The sequence below is a fragment of the Euleptes europaea genome, chromosome 17 (genome assembly GCF_029931775.1).
Source record: "Euleptes europaea isolate rEulEur1 chromosome 17, rEulEur1.hap1, whole genome shotgun sequence".
Taxonomy (NCBI): Eukaryota; Metazoa; Chordata; class Lepidosauria; order Squamata; family Sphaerodactylidae; genus Euleptes; species Euleptes europaea.
This window is the reverse complement of record NC_079328.1, coordinates 37,021,172-37,043,519: the sequence shown is the minus strand read 5'-3', so window position 1 is coordinate 37,043,519 and position 22,348 is coordinate 37,021,172. Positions and strand designations below refer to the sequence as shown.

Here is a 22,348-nt window from a genome sequence, read left to right as displayed (position 1 = left end):
GTGGTCTAGGACTGGCCTCTAGTTCTTTGCCACAATAGCTTTTCCTATCTCCACCTGTCCTTCAGCCTGTCTTCATTGAAGTTATTGCTCATCATTGACGCAGTTATATATTGATTTAGTTGTTTTTTTAAAAAAAATCCTTCATAGTTCCCTCCAACTCTGTAGTATAAGAAATATTCTATAAACTGTTTTGTCTATAGTTTTTTACAAAAGTATTATGACAAACTCAGAGAGAGAAAAAATCAGAGAAAGTCCATAGCAGATGAGGACAATTTCTTTCCTGCCCAGAGTTCTCAATGCACTCCCAACAACTTTCTTCTTCTCCAGCAACCCAGGATCGTTACAGATGACAGAGACTGGGCTAGAGTTTAGCCAGCAGTGCCATTTGGTGGAATTACTCTAGATTAACACAGCTACATTTCAGATTCACGGCACTCTTTTGGGAAAAGACTTCCAGGCGATAAAGAAGCCCTCTTTTGCAGTCTCAGTACAATGAATCTTCCGAACTCAGGAGCGTGAAGGGCGATGCGAGTTTCTTTTTTGCCGAGGAGCTCCCAGCCGCGACGGAGGGGAGGCAGAGCGTGCTGGCGGCTTTCTGCCTGTTCTTCGTCCCCCAGCTCAGGAAGGATGGCTTTGGAGTTACTTTTTTGGCCGTGTCGATTTTGTCTTCTTCCATGGCCAAGCAGATCAATGAGTAGGTTTTCTGCATTCCCACAGAGTACGTTGCACTTTTGTTATACTGCAGTGGGAAGGGACAGGGGTAGGGGCACACGGAAAAAGAATCCAGTCATCCATAATGGGTCACAACATTCAGAAGACAACAAAAAGACCACACAGCATGAACTATTTTCCAGAGACAGGCTTCACCATTCTTTCATGTTAATTATAATCCTCATTTGGGGGGAGGGGGGGAGACAGACCAGTCTAGACCTCCAAGAATTTCACTTATTAGGTCTGGAGAAGTCTAATCGGAAACACGCATTTGTATGGGGGAACGGTCCAGAAAGGCATGCTGCTGAAGAGGATTCTCTAATCACTCTTAAAATCCCTAAACAAATGGCTGGCTGGCTTCTGAGGAAGAGTTAACATGGCTTCTGCAAAGGAAAGTTCCTGCTTCAGTCTTTTGAAACATCTTTAAGGTATTCCGCGGAGCACACAGCAGGGCGTGGCCCAAAAAACCCAAAACCAACCCCCAGGACTAAATTTTGGAATAAATTAGAAGCAACATCAATAGATAAACGGCTCCTTAAGGTTAGATGCACTAGGCAGGGACATCTTACAAACCCTATTAACACCTCGAAGGGAGTGAAGCAGGGCTTGTTTACTAGCCCCCCCTGCTGTTCATCTTTTATAGCACCGATATGGTTAAATGACTAAGTAACCTTGATTTTCACCCTCCTAAGCTAGCACATCGCCAGAACTCTGTTCTGTACACCGATGATGCTGTAATTTATCAAGAACTCCAGTAGGACTTAAAAGAGCATTAAGGACACTTGCTTGGTATTGCAGCAAGGAATGCCTAGCAATAAATTATCAAAAAACCAAAATCATGGCATTTGGCAGGAGACCTAAAATTTGGTTATGGAGTATAAATAAACACAAGATACAGCAAGTGACTAGGTTTAAGTATTTAGGGGTGGCATGGCAGGCCTCAGGTTCAACGAAAGTTCATTGTCAGCATGCAGCAGATACTGGACAAAAATATGCCCATACTATAATTAAATTTTTACAAACAAAGGGTGGACACTATGTTTCAACTGCTCTTAAATTATTTCAAGGTGAGTTGGTAAGTGTAAGTTCGAAGGAGACGCCGAGGGGCAAGAGTGGTCGCGTCAATGAAGACTCCAAAGGCGTCCCGAAAGTGCTTGAAAGCTACCCAAATTCTTCACCTCCGTGGTGGAAACGAGTCTAGGAGACCCGGGGGTCCCGGCGCGGTAGTGGGGAGCCGCAATCCCAGATGGACAAGGAAAGTCTTCACCTCCGTGGAAGAGGCGAGACCAGGAAACCAAGAGTTCCCGGCGCGGCTGTGGGGAGCCGCAATCCAAAGGTAAACAAGGGAACGTTCTATCCGGAAACGCTTTCGCCAAACGGCTTCATCAGCCCAGCTTTCATCAGTGTCACTTTCTATGGTCCTATAACCTTATTATAGTCTTCATTGACGCGACCGCTCTTGCCCCTCGGCGTCTCCTTCGAACTTACACTTACCAACTCGCCTTGGGATTTGTAATTTGCAGTCTCTTCCACCTCATAGACATTTTTGTAAGCTTCATTTTGTGTTTGTACATTGTATATAAGGCATATTAGAACAAGTATTATTATACTAAGCAGCTAACTTTATAAAAGATAAGTGATTGATTTGTAAAACTTTGAGCTTGTGTGATGTTTGTTTCCTAACTATTGTATTACAGCATTTTGGTTTACTTTCTTGCTTAAACTATTTCAGGCTAAAACAATGGCCCAACTTCTATATGGGACCATGATATATGGGACCTTCCTCTCACTTTGCCCCATTGGAACGGGTGCAAACGAAGTTTTTGAGAGCATATCAGGGAGCAATTAAAAATAAATGCCTCTAAGTGCCATTTGCTCCAATTTGGGCCCTCCCATAGTTTCTTTCAAAAAGTAAATTTAAAGAGAGAGAGTGATCGTCAATATCTCACAAGATGTCAGGCCCTATGTACAAGTTGTAAGCATTAATGGCCTAATGTGAGGTGCTTTGAACATGTACAAATGCTAAGTATTACACTCAAATACTAGATGTGAAGTGGACAACTGTCCTTTTACTTACCATGGATGCTGTTGTATCTTGGTAACTGATAACTTGGATCTCAATATCCTGCCCGTTCAAGTTTTTGAACTTTTCCAAGATTTCACTCACTCCAAGCCATTTGCAATCCACACCTCCAATGGAAACCAGACAGTCTCCTTCTTTCAAACCAGCCAACTGTAAGATACATTTGTATGAGATTTTTCACATTGTAGAACCTAAGCTGCAATCAGGATTATTCCCATTATGTTGAGGGAAGAGGAATTACAAAACAATTCATCTGTTTGCTTTGGAAGTGGTGAAAGTCTGTACACAGTCTTTAGTATGTCTTTTTTGTGTATGGAGGATTTTTTGGGTGAAGTAACTATTTGTACTTTTCCCTCAAAAGAACAACTTTGGAGCTGCTCTCTTGTGGCTGTCATGTCACACATAAAATGTCTTTTTAAGATCAAAATGACATGGTGGAGAACCCTTTATGCAGACTTGGGGAGGGGCCGCGGCTCAGTGGTAGAGCATCTGCTTGGCATGTAGAAGGTCCCAGGTTCAATCCCGGGCATCTCCAGTTAAAGGGACTAGGCAAGTAGGTGATGTGAAAGACCTCTGCTGAGACTCTGGAGAGCCGCTGCCGGTCTGAGTAGACAATACTGACTTTGATGGACCAAGGGTCTGGTTCAGTAGAAGACAGCTTCATGCGTTCATGTGTGACTTTTATCACTGCATAAATTAGTAATTCAGAAGCCACAGGATCAGACCAGTGGTCCATCTCGTCTAAGATTATGTGTCACACAGTGGCCAACCAGTTACTATGAAAGGCCAACAGGGCATAGAGGCGATGGCCTTCCCCCAATGCTGCCTCCTAGCATTGGTATTCACAGATCTGCTGCCTCTGTATTCAAAGGCTCTTTTCAGTCATCATGGCTAGTAACCATTGATGGACCTCTCCTTCCATCTAACCCCCTTGTAAAGCTCATGGCTATCACTACCTCCAATGGCAGTGAACGCCACAGTTTAATTACTCGTTAAAGTGAAAAAGTATTTCCTTTTGTCTATCCTGAAACTTTCCCCCAAAAAACGTCACTGGGTGTCCTTAAGTTCTAGTGTTACAGGAGAAGAATAAAAAGCTCTCCAAGTCTACAACCCCCAGCCCTTGAGCTTTTTTCTAGATTGAAAAGTTCCAGACTTTGCTCATAGGAAAGATGCTCCAGCCCCTTATTCATCACGGTTGTTCCCTTCTGTACTTTTTTCCAGCACTGCAATATCCTCTATAAAGTCAATGAAATTCTGCCTATTGTCTTCATCACACATACTTTCAAGCAAGTGTTTTATCTAATGGTAAAAAGGGATTCTCTTGCACAGATTATATTTCAAATGCATTCTGTCCAATCTAATTCTGAAGTCTGACGATTGCACTGAAGTTAGCATATTTTAGCCTCTGGACAAATACAGCTAAGCTACATGGGCAGGGCCACGGGAAATTAGAGAGGAAAGCCCCGCTTACCGCCACAGGACAAGCTGGATCGAGACAGCTGATGTGTACTGGTGGGCCTCCTTTCACGGTAAATCCCAGACTGCCAGCTTCACAGCAGAAATTAACAGTGCGAGGAGCAGTCCACCTCTGCTTTGCCGAAAACACTGTCAGTGGGCCCTGAAAGATAAAACAGTGGCAGGCTAAACAGTGATCTGGGAATCATAAGACAAATAGTTTGTTTTTTTAAAAGAAACACATATGTACTCTCCCCTGCTCATGGCCTGCCCAGAAATTTTCTTAGAAGAAGAAGAGTTGGTTTTTATATGCTGACTTTCTCTACCACTTAAGGAAGAATCAAACCAGCTTACAAATCACCTTCCCTTCCCCTTCCCACAACAGACACCCTGTGAGGTAGGTGGGGCTGAGAGAGCTCTAAGAGAGCTGTGACTAGCCCAAGGTCACCCAGCTGGTTTCATGTGGAGAAGTGGGGAAAACAAATCCAGTTCACCAGACTAGCCTCCGCCGCTCACGTGGAGGAGTGGGGAATCAAACCCAGCTCTCCAGATCAGAGTCCACCACTCCAAACCACCACTCTTAACCACTACACCACGCTGGAGAGAAGAGAGCACACAAAATAAATATCAACAGGAAGTCTAACTTGCTACTTACCAGCCTTTCAAAGAAGTCTTTGACTTTCACCTTCGAGAACTGGGGAGGAATCATTTCTATTTTATGGTCCGACTTAGCTGTAAGGAAAAACAAACCAAAAAATGAACACATGTTGGAGCTAAAAGCTTATGAAGACTGATCACATTATGGGTTTTCCTGCCCTTCCTCCAAGAAGTTCAGTAAGCACACATGGCTCTTCCCTTCCTCCAGTTTATCCTCACAACAACCCTGTTTGGTAGGCTGAGAGAGTGCGACTGGCCCAGGGTCCCCAACCGAGCTTCTGTGACAGTGCGGGAATCGAAACCTGGGATTCGCAGATCCTAGTCCAGCATGCTAACTACTACACCACACAGACTCTCTTTGGTGACACGGTGGTCCAGATTTGAACACAAGCCTCCTCAGTCCAACACTAAGCCATCTAAGACCCATTTCCAGGGTCCATTACTTGCACATTTTTCCTTTTTAAGCCTATATAGAAATTTACTTTCTGATATCTGCTTCTGTATGTTAGAGGCCTGCCCCGGGATCCTAAGTGAGTTTGCAGCCAAGGCAAAGATGCCCATGGCAGTTTTGGTGATGGAGATAGAAATCCAAGGATATTTCCAGGTGTCCCCCCACAAATAATGTATGGGCTTAGGAAGAAGCATTCTTTGGGGGAGGGGCTGTGATTCAGTGGTAAAGCATCTGCTCAGCATGCAGAAGGTCCCAGGTTCAGTCCCCAGCATCTTCTGTTAAAGGGACTAGGCAAGTAGGTGATGTGAAAGATCTCTACCTGAGACCCTGGAGAGCTGCTGCCGGTCTGAGTAGACAATACTAAACTTGATGGACCCAGGGTCTGATTCAGTATAAGGCAGCTTCATGTGTTTTTTTCTATTAGCAAGCTGTAAAATCAAATAACTCCACAATACTATTTGCAAAAATAAGGTAATTCCTAGAGTAACTGACTTTATACTAACTGCGCTAAAAATAGGAGAAAAAAGTAATTCCTAGACTAACTGGACTTTATACTAACTGTGCTAAAAATAGGAGAAAAATAGGAGGAGGACTAATTACTACAACATCATTTGGTGCTGGGGAATTTACTCGCCAGGATGAAAAAAAAATACACTTGCTGCTTTTAAGGAAGACAAATTGTGCCCCCATACCTGTTAAGGTGGCAAAAATATAAAACTAAATAATTAATTTGCAACTTTTTAATGGTAGCCAACACAGTCCACCAGAGTACGGCTACCTTACCCTGCTTAACAAGAGGGTCTGCCTCCGATCAAGATGAGATTTGAACCACAGGAGTTCCTGGCATGCAGCCAATTCTTTACACTGCAGTCCTAAGCAGAGTTACACCCTTAAGCCCACTGACTTCAGGGGGTTTATAAGGGCGCAGCTCTGCTCAGCGCTGCCCCATTAGGCATTCCGCTTAAAGCTCCTGCTTGTAGATAAAAGGCGTTCACGCAAGAAGCATCCTGGTTTGAAAAGTACTTACGAAGGATATCAGGAGCTTCCACCAAACTCAAGAAATCGTCTTCCTGCTCCTGCTGGGAATACTTGAGACAGGAACGCTTGTGCGCAATGGACAGAATCTCCTGCAGGATCTCTATGTTCCGAAGCTTTCTGCATAAGCCACAAGCCCGCAAGGCTTCTTCATGATAAACGATGGCCCTCCGCAAGTGGGCTTTTCCTGGAGAAGCAAATAAAAAGAAGCTTCATAAAAAGAAGAAGAGTTGGTTTTTATATGCTGACTTTCTCTACCACTTAAGGAAGAAACAAACCGGCTTACAATCACCTTCCCTTCCCCACAACAGACACCCTGTGAGGTAGGTGGGACTGAGAGAGCTCTAAGAGAGCTGTGACTAGCCCAAGGTCACCCAGCTGGCTTCATGTGTAGGAGTGGGGAAACAAATCCAGTTCACCAGATTAGCCTCCACCGCTCATGTGGAGGAGTGGGGAATCAAACCTGGTTCTCCAGATCAGAGTCCACTGCTCCAAACCACCACTCTTAACCACTAAACTGTGATGATCCCCTTAACTTTCTGCCCCCTCATATACCGGCTGCATAAAATGCCAACAGAAATGGGCCTCTTCAGACAAATGTTCTCTTTTCCAGGCAGAATGCTCTGATCCACAATTTTTGCCACCTAGCCTTCCTAGGTGATGTTTCTTTCTGTCCACAATCCAGCAAAGCCCACCCAAACTCAGGTTTGATTGGAAGAAGAGACCCCTTTCCTGTTTGTGGAGACCCATAACAGATAGAACCTGTACACGTGGTCATAGTGCCAAGCCACGTTCAATGAAGTCTAATCATGGTTTAGCATGACATTTGGGTTGACAAGATGTTGCAAACTAGAAGTGGAAATCTCATGGAGTGCATTTGCAGGCCATGTTTTATGCTCTAAACGGTTAGGTCATTTTAGACTTAATGGCCTTACATGGGTCTGCCTTTTCATAATACGTACTATCAAATGGACAAATACAACTTGCTTTTTGGGAGACCCCCTGCTGTGCCTATGAACCATCTCCCAGACTTTCACCCCAAAGCCCAACCAGCTCTAAACCACGGTCTGGGTTCTGAGCTACAGTTAGCGCAAACTGTGGTTTAATGCACAAGTTTAACCAAGACACAGAAGCTTGTCCTTACCTAGTTGTTTGCGCTGACCTCTGTCCTTCAAAAGAGCTAAAGGAGTCAAGCCTTCTGGCATGTGGTCGTAGAGCTGGGAGAAGGCTTTTTCCTGCTGGTCTTCATCATCATTTGGGCGCACTGGGACAAAGGTGCAAAGGAAGAAAGCATGAATATTTGTTTGCTTTCGTTTCCATCTACATGAGACTCTTTCAGGCCCTTTAAGGGAAGGTGCGACTTGAAACGCTTCCAAACAGTCTCCAGAACTTGTTTTCCTAGTGGATTACCATTGACGTTGTTCTGATTGTTTAGAAACTTGTTTTATAGCCAGATGCCTGAATACCATCTCTTGTTCACCCTAGACCACTTTACTCAGCATACTCAGCATGTCAAACGTACCTTTCTTCTTTAAAGCACACGAACACACATGAAGCTGCCTTCTACTGAAATTCCATCAAAGTCAGTATTGTCTTCTCAGACTGGTGGTAGATCCCCAGGGTCTCAGGTTGAGGTCTTTCACATTGCCTCCTACCTGGTCCTTTTAACTGGAGATGCCCGGGATTGAACCTGGGACCTTCAGCATGCCAAGCAGAGGCTCTACCACTCGGCCACAGCCCCTCCCCTGAAGCAGCTGGCAAATACTTGTTCACTGTACCATAACAAGCCATTTGGGGTGTGTGGGTTGGCTTCAGCTTGTAAAATCTTCGGGGCAAAGACCTTTCTCTGTTATTTTGTGGTTATTTATTAAGAGCTTTCCAGGGCTGTTATTTTGTGGTTATTTATTAAGAGCTTTTCAGGGCTGTTATTTTGTGGTTATTTATTAAGAGCTTTTCAGTAATAATGAAATTACTAGGAGGGAGGAAAGAGAAACCTTTCCTTCCTGCAAGCTCTAATAGGAAACCAAATCTAAAATATGCACACATACTCCTCTTACGCTGGATGGAGTGATACAGATTCTTCTTGACCAGCATATGAAGAAGAAGAAGAGTTGGTTTTTATATGCCGACTTTCTCTTCTACTTAAGGAAGAATCAAACCAGCTTACAATCACCTTCCCTTCCCTTCCCCACAACAGATACCCTGTGAGGTAGGTGAGGCTGAGAGCGCTGTGACTAGCCCAAGGTCACCCAGCTAGCTTCATGTTAGGAATGGGGAAACAAATCCAGTTCACCAGATTAGCCTCCGCTGCTCACGTGGAGGAGTGAGGAATCAAACCCAGTTCTCCAGATCAGCGTCCACCCCACCAAACCAACACTTTAAACACTACACCATGCTGGCTCTCATAAATGGTTGGGTGGTATGAACAGCCGATAGAGATCAGTTCGCCTGGAGAAAATGGCCACTTTGGCAATTGCACTCTATGGCATTGAAGTCCCTCCCCAAACCCTGCCCTCCTCAGGCTCCTGCCAGTGGCGAAGAGGAACCTGGCAACCCTAACCAAAGAGCATGTTCTTTTAGTTAAAGATATACTAGGAAAATGCACATAAAAAACTGTTATACCATACTATGTGGGACAAAACGATCCCTCGGCAACACATGAAACACAATCAGTGCACGAGCTGTTTGTGTTAATGTGCTCTCATGCACAAAAGTCATTCGGGATCCAGAGACTTGAGGAAGGGGACTGATGCTCCAGAATCCACAATCCTAACGAACGCACTGACAATCTTTTTAAAAGCATCCCCGAAAAAGCAACACAGGGACAAAAAAATAAACCCAAAACACAGGCCACATTTTTTTCAGAGAGCAGACAGTCCGTCCCTGGTAAATGCAGGGGTGGAGTGGGGTGTTGATGTGTATGAAGGAAAGTATTTTAGAAGAGGTATGCTTCTACATATTTGCACTCATGCAGGCCTTAAAAAAACAAACAAACATAAAGGTGAGCTTGAAGCAATCCACAGTAACACTCAGAAAAGTTTTGTTGAGCCAGAGTGGCATAGTGGTTAAGAGTAGCAGACTCTAATCTGGAGAACCGGGTTTGATTCTCTGCTCTTCCACATTAAGCCTGCTGGATGACCTTGGGCTAGTCACAGTTCTCTCTGAACTCTCTCAGCCCCACCTACCCAGGGCGGGATTTAGGTTTGATGTGGCCCCAAGCTATTGAAGGTAATGGGGCCCTTTGTATGTCCAGCTGTCCTTTGTCAACAACAAATTGTCGCTGTTTTTTGTGTTGAATACATGCTATATGGTAATTTATGGACCTAATAGGCATACTACATGTTGCTATGCAACCAGTCCATGCAGAATGTAGGCACCCTATATATAAAAATGAGCAAACCAGTGATATTTTAGGGAGCAGGCTAGCAGGCGGGGCCCATTACTTACATCATAGGAGCCTACACAACAAAAAACACTGTTGCTGTATGTAGGTTTTATTTTATTTGTTTTTTATCTTATATTTTGGAAATGTACATTCAGGTGTTTTTTTTCCTTTGAATTTTTTGGGCGGCCCCAAGAGAGTGGGGCCCTAAGCTATAGCTTGTTTGGCTTATACGTAAATCCGCAACTGCACCTACCTCACAAGGTGCCTGTTGGGGTGGGGAAGGTGATTATAAGCCGCTTTGAGACTCCTTATGATACAGAAAAAGCAGGGTATAAAAACCAACTCTTCTTCATTATATGTGATTCCCTCCCGCCTTTCAAAGAATTCACATTAAGTACTTCCACACCCCTTGAAGCACACAAATCCTTGGGGGAGGAGGGGGGAATTAAAGGGACCAGACAAGCCCACCTGCAAGCAAGCCACTCCATAAAACAAGAGTCGCCTGCACAAAGCCACAGCCTCAAGACATCACTTAAGTTCCTCTTTAGTTGGGACTAAAATGACTTTGCAGAGGGGTGTAAAAATAAAACGAATCGAACTCATTCTCACATTGGTGGTCGCTTAGAACCGTGGCAATGAAATAATGAGCCAAAGCTCTGAAGTGGTCCGACTTGACTTGGGCCAGTTTCGACCAAGAGTAAGGGATGTTCTCCTTGACTGGCGCTTGATTCATCGCCGTGTTAACGAGCATATAGATTTCTCCAACCTAAAACGGGGAAGAAGATTCAAGTTCAAGCAAGTCTCAGCGTCATCCAGAGTTTCTTCATGCATGGGAAACGACAGCTGGTTGCAACCCGGATTCTCTGTCATGCCGAAGAACATCTTTTCTCCTTCCACCCAACCTTCCTCGTTTTGTTGAGCACCCACATAGAGAGTTCTGGGTTGTGCAAAAGCTTGCTTGCTACTTTGCAATGCTTTGGTTGGTCATAATAAAGGTGTTATCCCTCTGTTACTTTTGAAGTATTTGGGAGTAAGCAAGATGTGTACTTTGAGGAAAGAAGACTGTAAGCTGTAAGGAGCAATTATTATAATCATTTAACAGTTTCAAGTGTTTAAAGTGCCTCAGGAACATTGGCTTGGATTCCGGATAGAATTTCCATGCATGGAAGGATTTCCATCTGCGGAAGTGTGACTTCCTCAGCCTTCCCATTCCCTCTGCAGTCCCAAATACCCAGAAAATGCTGCTCCTGGGGGACAGGGGGGGACCCCCTAGAATAGAAGGGGGGTGGTCAGAGATCTGTCATGAAAGGGGATGGGTGAAGGTGTCCCCACTTGAGCATGTGGAAATTTTAGGCAGGATGCAACCTCTTATCTTTTTCGTAGTCTTTACAATAGCCCTATAAAGTGGGTCAGTATTATCTCCATACCGGGGGAGGTGAAGCTCAGGCAGTGTAATTTACCTAAAGCCACCTCACAAGCTCATGGCAGAGGTGAGATCCCAACCAGGGATCCCCCAGTTCTTAGCTCAGTCTGTTTAGGATCCTGCACAAGTCACTACCCCTCATTTGTGGTTCCTAGTCCTTCTGCCTGTGTGTGTTAAATGCCGTCAAGTCACTTCTGACTCACCGCGACCCTATGAATCAATGTCCTCCAAAATGTCTTATCTCTGACAGCCTTGCTCAGGTCTTGCAAATTGAGGGCTGTGACTTCCTTTTTTGAGTCAATCCATCTCTTGTTGGGTCTTCCTCTTTTCCTGCTGCCCTCAACTTTTCCTAGCATGACTGTCTTTTCCAATGACTCTTGCCTTCTCATAATGTGACCAAAATATGATAGCCTCAGTTTAGTAATTTTAGCTTCTAGGGTCAGTTCAGGCTTGATTTGATCTATAACCCACTGATTTGTTTTTTTTTTTTGGCAGTCCGTGGTATCCTTCTGCCTACCCGGTCAAAATTCCAGGTTTCCCCTTCTGCGCTTCTTTTATCGCCACCCCAAAAATTCTTTTAACACCTCAACTGTTGGAAAGTTAAAATTTCATATTTTGGCTTGGATTGTTAAGGGGGGGGGGGAAAGATATGACTGTACACTGACTTGGCCTTTAACTTGGTACTGTGAACTGTATCAGTGTCCTATCATAATCCAACAGGGGCTGAATGATTGGTGGGGGCGAATCTTTCAGATGCTTTTATACAGGAGTTATTAGCAGATGGCTGGTTTAATAATCATGCTTCCAAGGGGCTAGATTACAATCTGGATTTAGGTCAGAAGCAATTCCAGCTTTTAAAACTGGCAAGGCAAGCCTTTGAGCAGACTGCTTTAAAGTCACGTATTCAATGACCTTCTTCACTTGCTGCTACCAGCCAGTGTTCTGGAAGCCTTTGTCCAGGCCTCACCAGATTATGCAGAGTTTGACTACAGAATATAACTTCACGGAGGCTTGATTCACATGTTGTCCTTTTAAATAGGGGAGTGCATGGATATGAATCCTGCTGTGCCTGTTCAGAATTCGGAGAAAACAGAGGATTCCCCCCCTTCTTACTCAGAATTGCTAACAGGATCCCAGCCAGCACATTTATGGTAGATAAACCATTATTTTGGAACTCAATCTACCAAGGGCTGGGGTTGCCAATCTCCAGGTACTTACATCCAAATACACACAGAAGGGCACACAAATAGTAACTAAATGCTAAGAAGTGTATTATGCATCTTAAATGCATCCAATATAGACATAATTTTTACTTCAATCCAATATAGCATCCAAAATCATCAAGGTAAGTACAAAAAGATCCAAATATATGGTATAGTACTATGGTATAGGCCCTGACTTGGATGGCCCAGGCTAGCCTGTTCTCATCAGATCTCAGAAGCTAAGCAGGGTCAGCCCTGGTTAGTATTTGGATGGGAGACCACCAAGGAAGTCCAGGGTTGCTGTGCAGAGGAAGGCACTGGCAAACCACCTCTGTTAGCCTCTTGCCATGAATACCCCCCAAAAAGGGGTCGCCATAAGTCGGCTGCGACTTGACGGCACTTTACACACACACACTATGGTATAGTACAATCTTTTCTTATATTTCAGGGATCTCAGGTGAGTTTCAAGGTAGAAGAGGAAGACAGCTGTTTCAGTCCTTCATCAGTTCCCCTTCATGCACCTAATAATTCTTCTATATTGTTTCTTACTGTCTGATCCTATAGCATTATTCTGGTGTACTTCATGGACTTTCCTAATGCCAGACTTCAGGCTTCAACTTGTATACCCAGTACACACAGTATCAGTTCCTGGTAAGGATACTGTAAACCAAAATCATTGCAGCTGGAGATCCCCTGCTATTACTAATGATCTCCAGCCGATAAGAGATCAGTTCACCTGGAGAAAGTGGCCGCTTTGGCATTGAAGTCCCTCCCCAAACCCCGTCCTCCTCAGGTTCCACCCCAAAAATCTCCAGGTATTTTCCAACCTGGAGCTGGCAACCATACCAAGGGCCCAAACAGGCAGAGATTCATATTCTTTACGCACTCATGTTTAACACACACTCACAAACAGAAAGCCTACCTTAGCAACTTCCTGGGCCAGCTTCACTAGCGTGAAAAATTCATTCCGTATCCCGGGAAGGCAGATCTGCTCAAAGATGCATTCCTGAGCTTGAGCGAGCATCATCTTGACCAGTACGCTCAGCATGGCAGGGCTCATGTCATAGCTTGGAGTGTGAGTGAAAGTCTCTTTTAGATAATTCAGAACTCCTGAAGAGATAAAAGGGAAAGAATATTCATAGTACAGCTTTTCACAAGAAATCACAGAGATAACAGTGAAATTAAGATTATTCCAGCAGCTATTCTGTCTGGAAAAACCCCCATTAAATTAGGTATCCAAGTAGTTCAAGAACAGATTTAAAGCTCTTTTTAATGAACAAATTAAATATAATTTAGGAAAAATGGATGCTATGGGGTTGGGAAAATCCAAAATGCAAACAGTAGCCATCGAGGTTTTACTGCAGTCTCTCCCAAAACTTTGCACCAAACCAGGTTTGAGAAAGACCGGAGAACAGCCAGGGAAATGTCAGGAGGTGGACAAATATACCAGTGTGGTGAGGAAGCAGGGAGGGAAAAGCTTCCCGACAGCACAGAACCCGGGGCAGATAATCCACGTGGAAATGGCCTAGGATGAGCTTTTGTAAACAAAAGCTGAAGGTTTCAGGATTCTGGAAGAGAACACCAAGTACTACTGTAGAAAACCAGATTTTTAAAGCCATTTTATTGGAAAGGCATATGACAGCTTTTGAAGACTTAAAAAGTATGCCCCCTAATGGTATGGAGGTTGGGGAAGAGAGAAGGACCGTTTTAAAAAGGGAAACAGCCCTGAACAGCCAAGAAAACGAGCTTTGGAACCCTTCCAAGAGGACACTGTTATACAGCCAGCGCCGCGCCAGAGTGGCAAGCCAGGTGGAACAGCATGATCGGCAGCAGGGCTATGACAACATCCAGTTCTAAAAGTAACTATCCTTTCGAAAATGAAAAACAAACATTTACTGTACCATAAACACTCAAGTAACTCTTGCTGGGGCTGAAGTCTAATCTCCAAAACGCATCTCGCCCAACTGGTTGATCACGTATTACCAGCATGTTTTTAACTGCCCAATAGGACTGAACGTAAGAACATAAGAAAGGCCCTGCTGGATCAGACCCAGGCCCATCAAGTCCAGCAGTCTGTTCACACAGTGGCCAACCAGGTGCCTCCAGGAAGCCACAAACTGAAAAACGGATCATGGCAACATTCAGGGCTGTGAATCCCCCCAGTGTGTTTCCCAAAGTGGCATTTAGTTCTTGTCAGTGCTATGTGGGGGGGGGGAGCCTCCAACGTCCCATTAGAATGTCCATTTGGATGGCTTTTTAACTTTGGCAACAGCAACTTTATATAAGTGCGGAGGATTAATCTCCATTTCTCACTGACAGAGACACGGTTAAAATAAATCCTACCAAGCCCTCCATTTCTTAACGTTCATGGGCTCCTCTCTCAAAGACTAAAAACACTGTTTGAGTTGTCCTCACATCCCAGCTTATTTCCCTCACAGCTTTTGCACAGGGTTTTGTTTATGGGTAAAGTCTATGACAACAATCTTCACTTTGTCTACAGAGAACTAGGTTTCCTGTGTGATTGATAAAGCGCTGCACAGAGCTACGCAATTATGCACAGGTACAATGAAAAGTATTTTGCTGGAAAGGAATATTGGCTCGCTGACGTTCTTCAGACAGATTTGGCTTATGTATACTTCATCTTTGTGGCTTTTCCATACACACACACACACATGAATTCTGCATCAAGGTGAATCTTTGCCAAAAAGCTAAATTAATCTTGAAGCATTATGTGAAGTAATCAAATAAGTACATAATGCAAAACCATATTTAGCTTCTGCAAAACATAGGAGCCCCATGGCGCAGAGCAGTAAGCTGCAGTACTGCAGTCCAAGCGCTGTTCACGACCTGAGTTCGATCCCAACGGAAGCTGGTTTCAGGTAGCCGGCTCAAGGTTGACTCAGGCTTCCATCCTTCCGAGGTTGGTAAGATGAGTACCCAGCTTGCTGGGGGTAAAGGGAAGATGACTGGGGAAGACACTGGCAAACCACCCCATAAACAAAGTCTACCTAAGAAACGTCGGGATGTGACGTCACCCCATGGGTCAGGAATGACCCAGTGCTTGCACACGGGACATTTACCTTTTTAAAACTTAGGGAGTTGAACGGAACTATGCAACAACTGAATCCTTCCCCACACCCCTTTTCTGAAGTTTTGCCACTTATTTACTGCACATTTAACAAACTTGTCTTCGTAAGAACTAGCAAAGTTTTTTAAATGGAAGCCAAGATTTTTCAGGAGGCTGAATTCTAAAGACAATGCCACTTTTAGCACATGCTTAAAATTGCAGAACACAGAGAGAGTCCTTAGTATGGCCCCCAGCTAGGTTGCTTTTGAGAACTTAAAATTTTAGTACGTACACACACACGTTTCTAGACCTAGGACACAGTTATATTACCACCTTTGGGGCAAGGTGCAGTAGAGTGAAAATATTGCCCCTCTGGACCACCTGGATGCTAATTGATGTTCCAATTGGCACACTGCCACTAGAGTTACATTACAGCCAAGAAATAGCAACGATTGTGAGGACAGAAGAACAGTTTACAATGGACAGCAGTCACCTAGAGCCCTCCAATCCCACCTTGTCATTAATCATTAACCACAATATTCATTTTGTCTACAGTTAAATGAGTTATTCAGATGACTGTGCTGGATTTGAAAAATAAAAGGCTAAAACTAACATTTGAAAAGGAATGTTTAATTAAAAGCTGGTCCCAAATCTGTTTAATAACCTTTGTGGGCTTTAATCCTGCTTCTCTTACGTGTGTCTAAATTGCCGTGAAATTAAGCTCAGAAGCTCACGCTGAAATGCAGACATTTCTATTGAACAGAGACAGGCAACACAAGCAGAAGCATTTGGATTAAGCAACGCGCCAAGGTTTTCCCAAGCAATAAGACGTGGCATGGCACTGTACCTGCGGCTCTCTGGAAAGCGTCGATCGCCTTCCGGAGCCCCTCTTGCGTCTGCCGGTTACATCTTGTCCCGATCTGTGTGTAGAGAGCGCCTATGTTAAACAGGACACTGGCTTTTTCAAGCAACAAATTCTTCTGGCAGACGGGGACTCCCGTGAAAGAGTCGTACCTTTATGGGGGAAAAAAAAATCAGAAGCATCGATTTAAAAAGGGAACTCCAGAAGCCCAGTACTTTTCACTATCCCATGCATTTGTTATTACAATATGATACTGAAACAGAGCATGATAAAATGGATGATGATGAAGAAGAAGAGTTGGTTTTTATATGTCGACTTTCTCTTCCACTTAAGGGAGACTCAAACAGGCTTACAATCACCTTCCCTTCCCCTCCCCACAACAGACACTCTGTGAGGTTGGTGGGGCTGAGAGACTGTGACTAGCTCAAGGTCACCCAGCTGGCTTCATGTGTAGGAGTGGAGAATCAAATTCAGTTCACTAGATTAGTGCCCACCACTCATGTGGTGGAGTGGGGAATCAAACCTGGTTCTCCAGATCAGACTCCACTGCTCCAAACCACCACTCTTAACCACTACACGACGCTGGATGCAAAACTTTGGAGGAAGCATAAATATGAGTCAGCAGGAGATTCTTTGGACTAAAGCACTTAAGTTTAGAGAATGTCAAAAATTGAGAGATAATTGGTACAAAATGTTTTTAGATGGTATATTACACCTAAGGATATAGCAAAAGCTAACAAAGACTTTAATGGGAAATACTGGAAATGTCAGAAAACAGATGCAACATTTTATCATATGTGGCGGGCATGTTAGAAAATACTGGATAATGGTACATGATGAAACTATACCATTCAATACAAGAAGAAGAGTTGGTGTTTATATGCCAATTTTACCACTTAAGGAAGAATCAAACCGGCTTACAATCACCTTCCTCTCCCCTCCCCACAACAGACACCCTGTGAGGTAGGAGGGGCTGAGAGAGCTCTAAGAGAACTGTGACTAGCCCAAGGGTACCCAGGTGGCTTCATGTGTAGGAGTGGGGAAACCAACCCGGTTCACCAGATTAGCCGCCGCCACTCACGTGGAGGAGTGGGGAATCAAACCAGGTTTGATCAGAGTCCACCGCTCCAAACCACAGCTCTTAACCACTACACCACACTGGCTCTCAGGAGCTAGTGAAGACGTGACTTTGGTCATTTCCCTTTATTACACTGTAAAGAGACTGGAAGTACACCCTCAGGATACTGCCCTCCCAATCCTCTGGATATCAGCATTACCAGAGGTCTCTCTTAATCAGGACTTTCTGTCTGCTCCTTCTCCCAACTTCCTCCCCCTCTCCTCCCCCCCCACTTCAGCCACGCTTGATCCTGGCATCCCAATAAGCCAGAGCTGAAGCTAACCAGAGCTACCAAGGATTTGAAGCCAGGATCGAAACAATCTTGAGGCCTGCTCCCAACGTCTTACCCGTAATTAAGAGATTAACATGACATCCGTACCAGACACAACCCTGTCCTTCGACTAAAAGTCAACAGTGTTCCTAAATGAGAGCACGTAACACACCTGAAATCGCTGAGCTTTGTAAATGGGAGAGCAGATTCCTTCCTGTGCGTGTGTTTCTTAAAGCACGACACGCCTCTCCTTGCAACGCTCGACTAAACCCCTAAGAGCTTTTTTGGCCGAGGGGCGAGCTCCCCTTCAGAAGCACCGAGGCTGGGTTCAGTTTCAAGCCCTCTTATTAAGAAGGCAAAGCTATGTTTCAAGTTAGCTTGAAACCCAGGGTCTGATTAACAGTATTTTATGTCGGTTGGGGGGGGGAGGAGGGACGGAGAACACTTACCAGGTAAATAAAATCCCCAGGTGTCTGCTTGGTGAAAAAAACCTGTTCTCCACAAAGCCCAGTTGAAGAAAGTAGCTCATCAGCATCTCAACTCCAGACTCGTCTCTGCTAGGAGTACGGCATGCCTTAAAACAAACAACCCCCGTTAGCTATGATATAATCGATACGTGACCACATAATGGCTTTTCTGTCATCACCATAGGTGAAAACGGTCCTTTGGACGAAGGAAAGCCTGTTGAAGTCTTCCAATTGCCCCATTCTTTCTCACCTACTTCACAGCCCAACTGCCATTTTTCAATAGCCCACCTAGACCTCAAAATTTAATTAGCTCAGGCAGATATGAATGATTTATAACAATTATCTTTCCTGTCACGATTTATTTATTTACAACATTTGTAGCTTGCCTTTCTACCCTTACAGGGGCCCAACAATTTAAAGCACACGTGACAAAAATCACATTTTAAAACTATTAAAAATCAATCCCCACAACATACATCATTAATACAATTAAGAAAACCAGTTATAATACAGACAAAACATAAAATAGCAATTAAAACATTGGTTAGGAAGGAGGGATCACTGACAGAATGCTAAACGAAACCAAAAAAAAAGTCTTCACCCGTTGGCGGAAGACGGCAACAAAAGGGTTGTGTTTTCACTGTTACCATTTTCCATATGGGTAAATTTGTAATGTGAAGTAGCTTCAACTTCGTTAAGTAAACATGTAGGGTTCATCACGAAGGTATCTTGCTCTCTCTCTCCATCAATCACAAGAGCGATCCTCACAAACAGCCCTGTGAGGTACATTAGGCCAAGAGAGAAGCGACTTGCCCAAAGTCACAGCTGAGCAGGAATCCAAACCCACAAATCTCCCTAGTCCAACACACTATCCACTACTATACCACATGGGCTTCAAGCATCCCTAATAGGGTTGCCAACCTCCATGAGGTGATCTCCTGGGATTACCACTGGCCTTGAGAAGACAGAGATCAGTTCCCCTGGAGAAAATGGCTGCTTTGGAAGATGGATTATACCTGGCTGAGGTCCCTCCCTACCCTTCCCAGGCTCCACCACCCCCAATCTCCAGGAATTTCCCAACCCAGAGTTTGCAACTGTAATCCCGAATTTTTTTTAAAGAGTTTTATGTCGTGTAGTAGGTTCTTGGAAAAACCAAATACAGTAGTTTTAAAGAGACTCAGCTTACTTGTCGCAAATCCATCAGATCTGCAATTTCGTTTTCATATTCCGAACCATCTTCACTGTAGTGTTCCAGAATGAAATCCTGAAAATAAAACATGTTGAAGAATTGTAGAGTTAACTGGGTAATAGCTGAATTTCTCTCTCACAACTGGATACTAGCTTGGAAGTTTTTAAACTGGATGCAGATGGGGGGGTAAAGGTCTATATAGCTGAAGATCAGCAAGTCCAGGTCAGTACATGGGTAGGAGAATTCCTAAGAATCCTATGTCTGTCACCTCAAAATTCCATGAAGAAAGGCAGAATATAAATGCACTAAATAAAATACCTAGTACCAAGAAGAATTAGGTTTTCAAAGATCTAATTAGATACACGTGAAATAAACACGTGCCTTCATTAGGTTATACCTAAGCTTAGAATGGGTTTCCATGGATGCCATGGAGCTCAAACGATAATTATGAAAATAGCCCCTAGCCCCATAATGGTGAATGCAGGTTGGGAAGCTATTTGTGAGACCACCTCAATCCCAATGGCATATCTTATTAAGGAAACATCCAGATAAGTCCTCAGCCAATGCTAGCCAGGTATTTGTATATGACAGCACTTCCCTACTACCACCATTCTCTCCAGCACGATCCCCCCCAAATCTGTCTTGATTAACGTAGTACATAATTTTGGTGGATCATTTGGGGGTTTTTTTTGGTCATACCCATTCTGAAAACTGAAACTGCTTTATAAAATACTTAAGGTTATAATCACGATGGGTAGCCGTGTTGGTCTGTCACTAGCAGTGGAAAAGAACAAGAGTCCAGCAGCACCTTAAAGACTAACACAATTTCTGGCAGGGTTATGAGCTTTCGTGAGCCACAGCTCGCTTCTTCAGATACTTCGCTGTTGTTCACGAAAGCTCATAACCTGCCACAAATTTTGCTAGTCTTTAAGGTGCTATTGGACTCTTGCTCTTTTCTACCGTTAAGGTTTAACGGCCGTTACACAACATGAGCAACCCATTTTCTAGCTCTGTACTGATCAAAATTAAGGACTATGGTAACCAGAAACTCTGAATGTTACCCTTGACATCCTACTTGCTTTCCTCCACTGACAGTTAATGGCTGGACTGTCTATGATTGTCCAAATTAAACATGCGATAGCCCACATGCCAATCCCCGAATGCTGGGAGGGACTGTTGATTGGTTGGCTTGCTGCAGGCAACTGTTGCCAGACTCTTTCATTTCCTCGTTCTTGGCAAAAATAGACTTCTCTTTGTGGAGTTATTTCGTCATCCAGGGAACGACGAAAAAGCAAATGATATTAGCAGGGATCCAAAGTTACTTTGTGCAAGATTTGGACATGTCTGGCCTGATCTGGATAGGCCTAGGCTGGCCTGATCTCGTCAGATCTCAGAAGCTAAGCAGGTTCGGCCCTAGTTAGAATTTGGATGGGAGACCACCAAGGAATACCAGAGACGGGACACAGAGGCAATCAATGCCAATCACCTCTGAAAATCTCTTGCCTTGAAAACCCTCTGGGGTCACCATAAATCAGCTGTGACTTGACGGCACACACACACACACAGCGGGACTGGGGATGGGGTGTTAAACATCAGACCCCACCCCCCTCCCCGAAGTCATATTATAAAGCAGAATGTTATTGGACCAGGGGCAGGACTAAGATCCTCACGTTCATGTAAACTGGTGGTGCGGTTCTTAGGATCCACAAGATCTAGGGTCATCTGATTTTGAAGCATTAAAACAACGCAACAGAGTAAAGCTCAAGAGCTGAACATTGTCTAGCTTTGCGGCACAGTAATTCAGAGAAAAAAGGTGGGGAAGGGAAAAAAATGTGTCTGATCTCATTCATGGTGTAAATATTTGCATAGCTTCCTAAGGGCGCACCAGTCAGAATCTTGATAAACATTTCTTTTTTTAAAAGGGCGTCACATGATTTATGAAACGCACAGAAGCCGCAGTGTCTTTTGAAACAAAATCTGTGATCAAAGTCTGCCTGACCCAGCAAAAAATGTTCTCTATTCACGTTTCTATTGATCTTTGGTTTCAAGCGCTTGTGCCAACTTTTTTTTTAATTAGACCAATTCTGTCATATTTTTAAGTGGCCCCAAAGGGTACAGCAGAATTAAATCCGAGGAGGGGGATTTTAATATTAGTGCACAGACCACACATCAAATCTCAAACACAGAACCATAAAACATCCTCACAATCATATAAAACAACTAAAAAAAAAACTTTGGAGACCTTGGAAAAGGTCTACAGGTGAAGCCACATTCCCTCCCACCAACGTTCTGTGACCAAGAGACTCAATAACTTTAGTCCATGTTTTGTAGGACTATAGAGAGACCATTTCCACACAACCCATAACACCAGCTCCATCTCTGTCATCCAGAATTCCCTATTATATGCCCAATCTGACCCCAAATTTGCTAGCCCAAAGAATGATCTACTGTTTTGAGAACTGGTACTGCCAATTTTAAGAGTCCACACTTCAAAATGTTTGTGGGTACAAATCCTGAGTTTGTTCTGAAGAAAGCTGGTCCCAAAGTAGGACACAATCGGCTTCTTTATTCCTGTAAAAAGGACTCTCAGAAGTGACAGTCTATAGAACTCCCTCACCCCATAAACTCGAAGGTCTATGAGAATGACACAGAAAGAGATCCATGAGGAATTAGACTATCTTGACATTTCAAAAATCAAGGAGGAAATCTTACAGTAATATATTAAAAGGAAATGTATTTTAAGTCCATATTATGTCTCCAATCTGCTCTTGAAGTTCAAGAAATGAACATTTTAAAAAATATTTCCCTCCTAACCCTCAAAACCATCCAAGTTCACACGGTGACTTTAGAATGTTCCAGGACTGCCAAGGTATATTAAGCAGCCATGAAATACTGTGAGATCCACAATAAAATCTTGAGTTGACTTTTTTTCCCTTGGTAGTTTTGGATTACATTCATGAATTATTTCCATGC

General features: G+C 43.8%; 1 protein-coding gene across 1 annotated transcript in view; it reads right to left on the bottom strand.

The window, feature by feature from the left end:
• Positions 1-484: 484 nt before the first annotated feature.
• The window catches only part of RHPN2 (rhophilin Rho GTPase binding protein 2), a 47,990-nt gene continuing 26,126 nt past the window's right edge, over positions 485-22,348 (bottom strand). Inside the window, exons 5-15 of the mRNA XM_056862558.1 lie at positions 19,373-19,450; positions 18,169-18,293; positions 16,317-16,483; positions 13,325-13,512; positions 10,387-10,543; positions 7,537-7,656; positions 6,385-6,579; positions 4,905-4,981; positions 4,266-4,412; positions 2,789-2,944; positions 485-739 (exon numbers count right to left, since the gene is read on the bottom strand). Coding sequence (XP_056718536.1) covers positions 485-739; positions 2,789-2,944; positions 4,266-4,412; positions 4,905-4,981; positions 6,385-6,579; positions 7,537-7,656; positions 10,387-10,543; positions 13,325-13,512; positions 16,317-16,483; positions 18,169-18,293; positions 19,373-19,450 — 1,665 coding nt within the window. The remainder of the gene's footprint in view (positions 740-2,788; positions 2,945-4,265; positions 4,413-4,904; positions 4,982-6,384; positions 6,580-7,536; positions 7,657-10,386; positions 10,544-13,324; positions 13,513-16,316; positions 16,484-18,168; positions 18,294-19,372; positions 19,451-22,348) is intronic.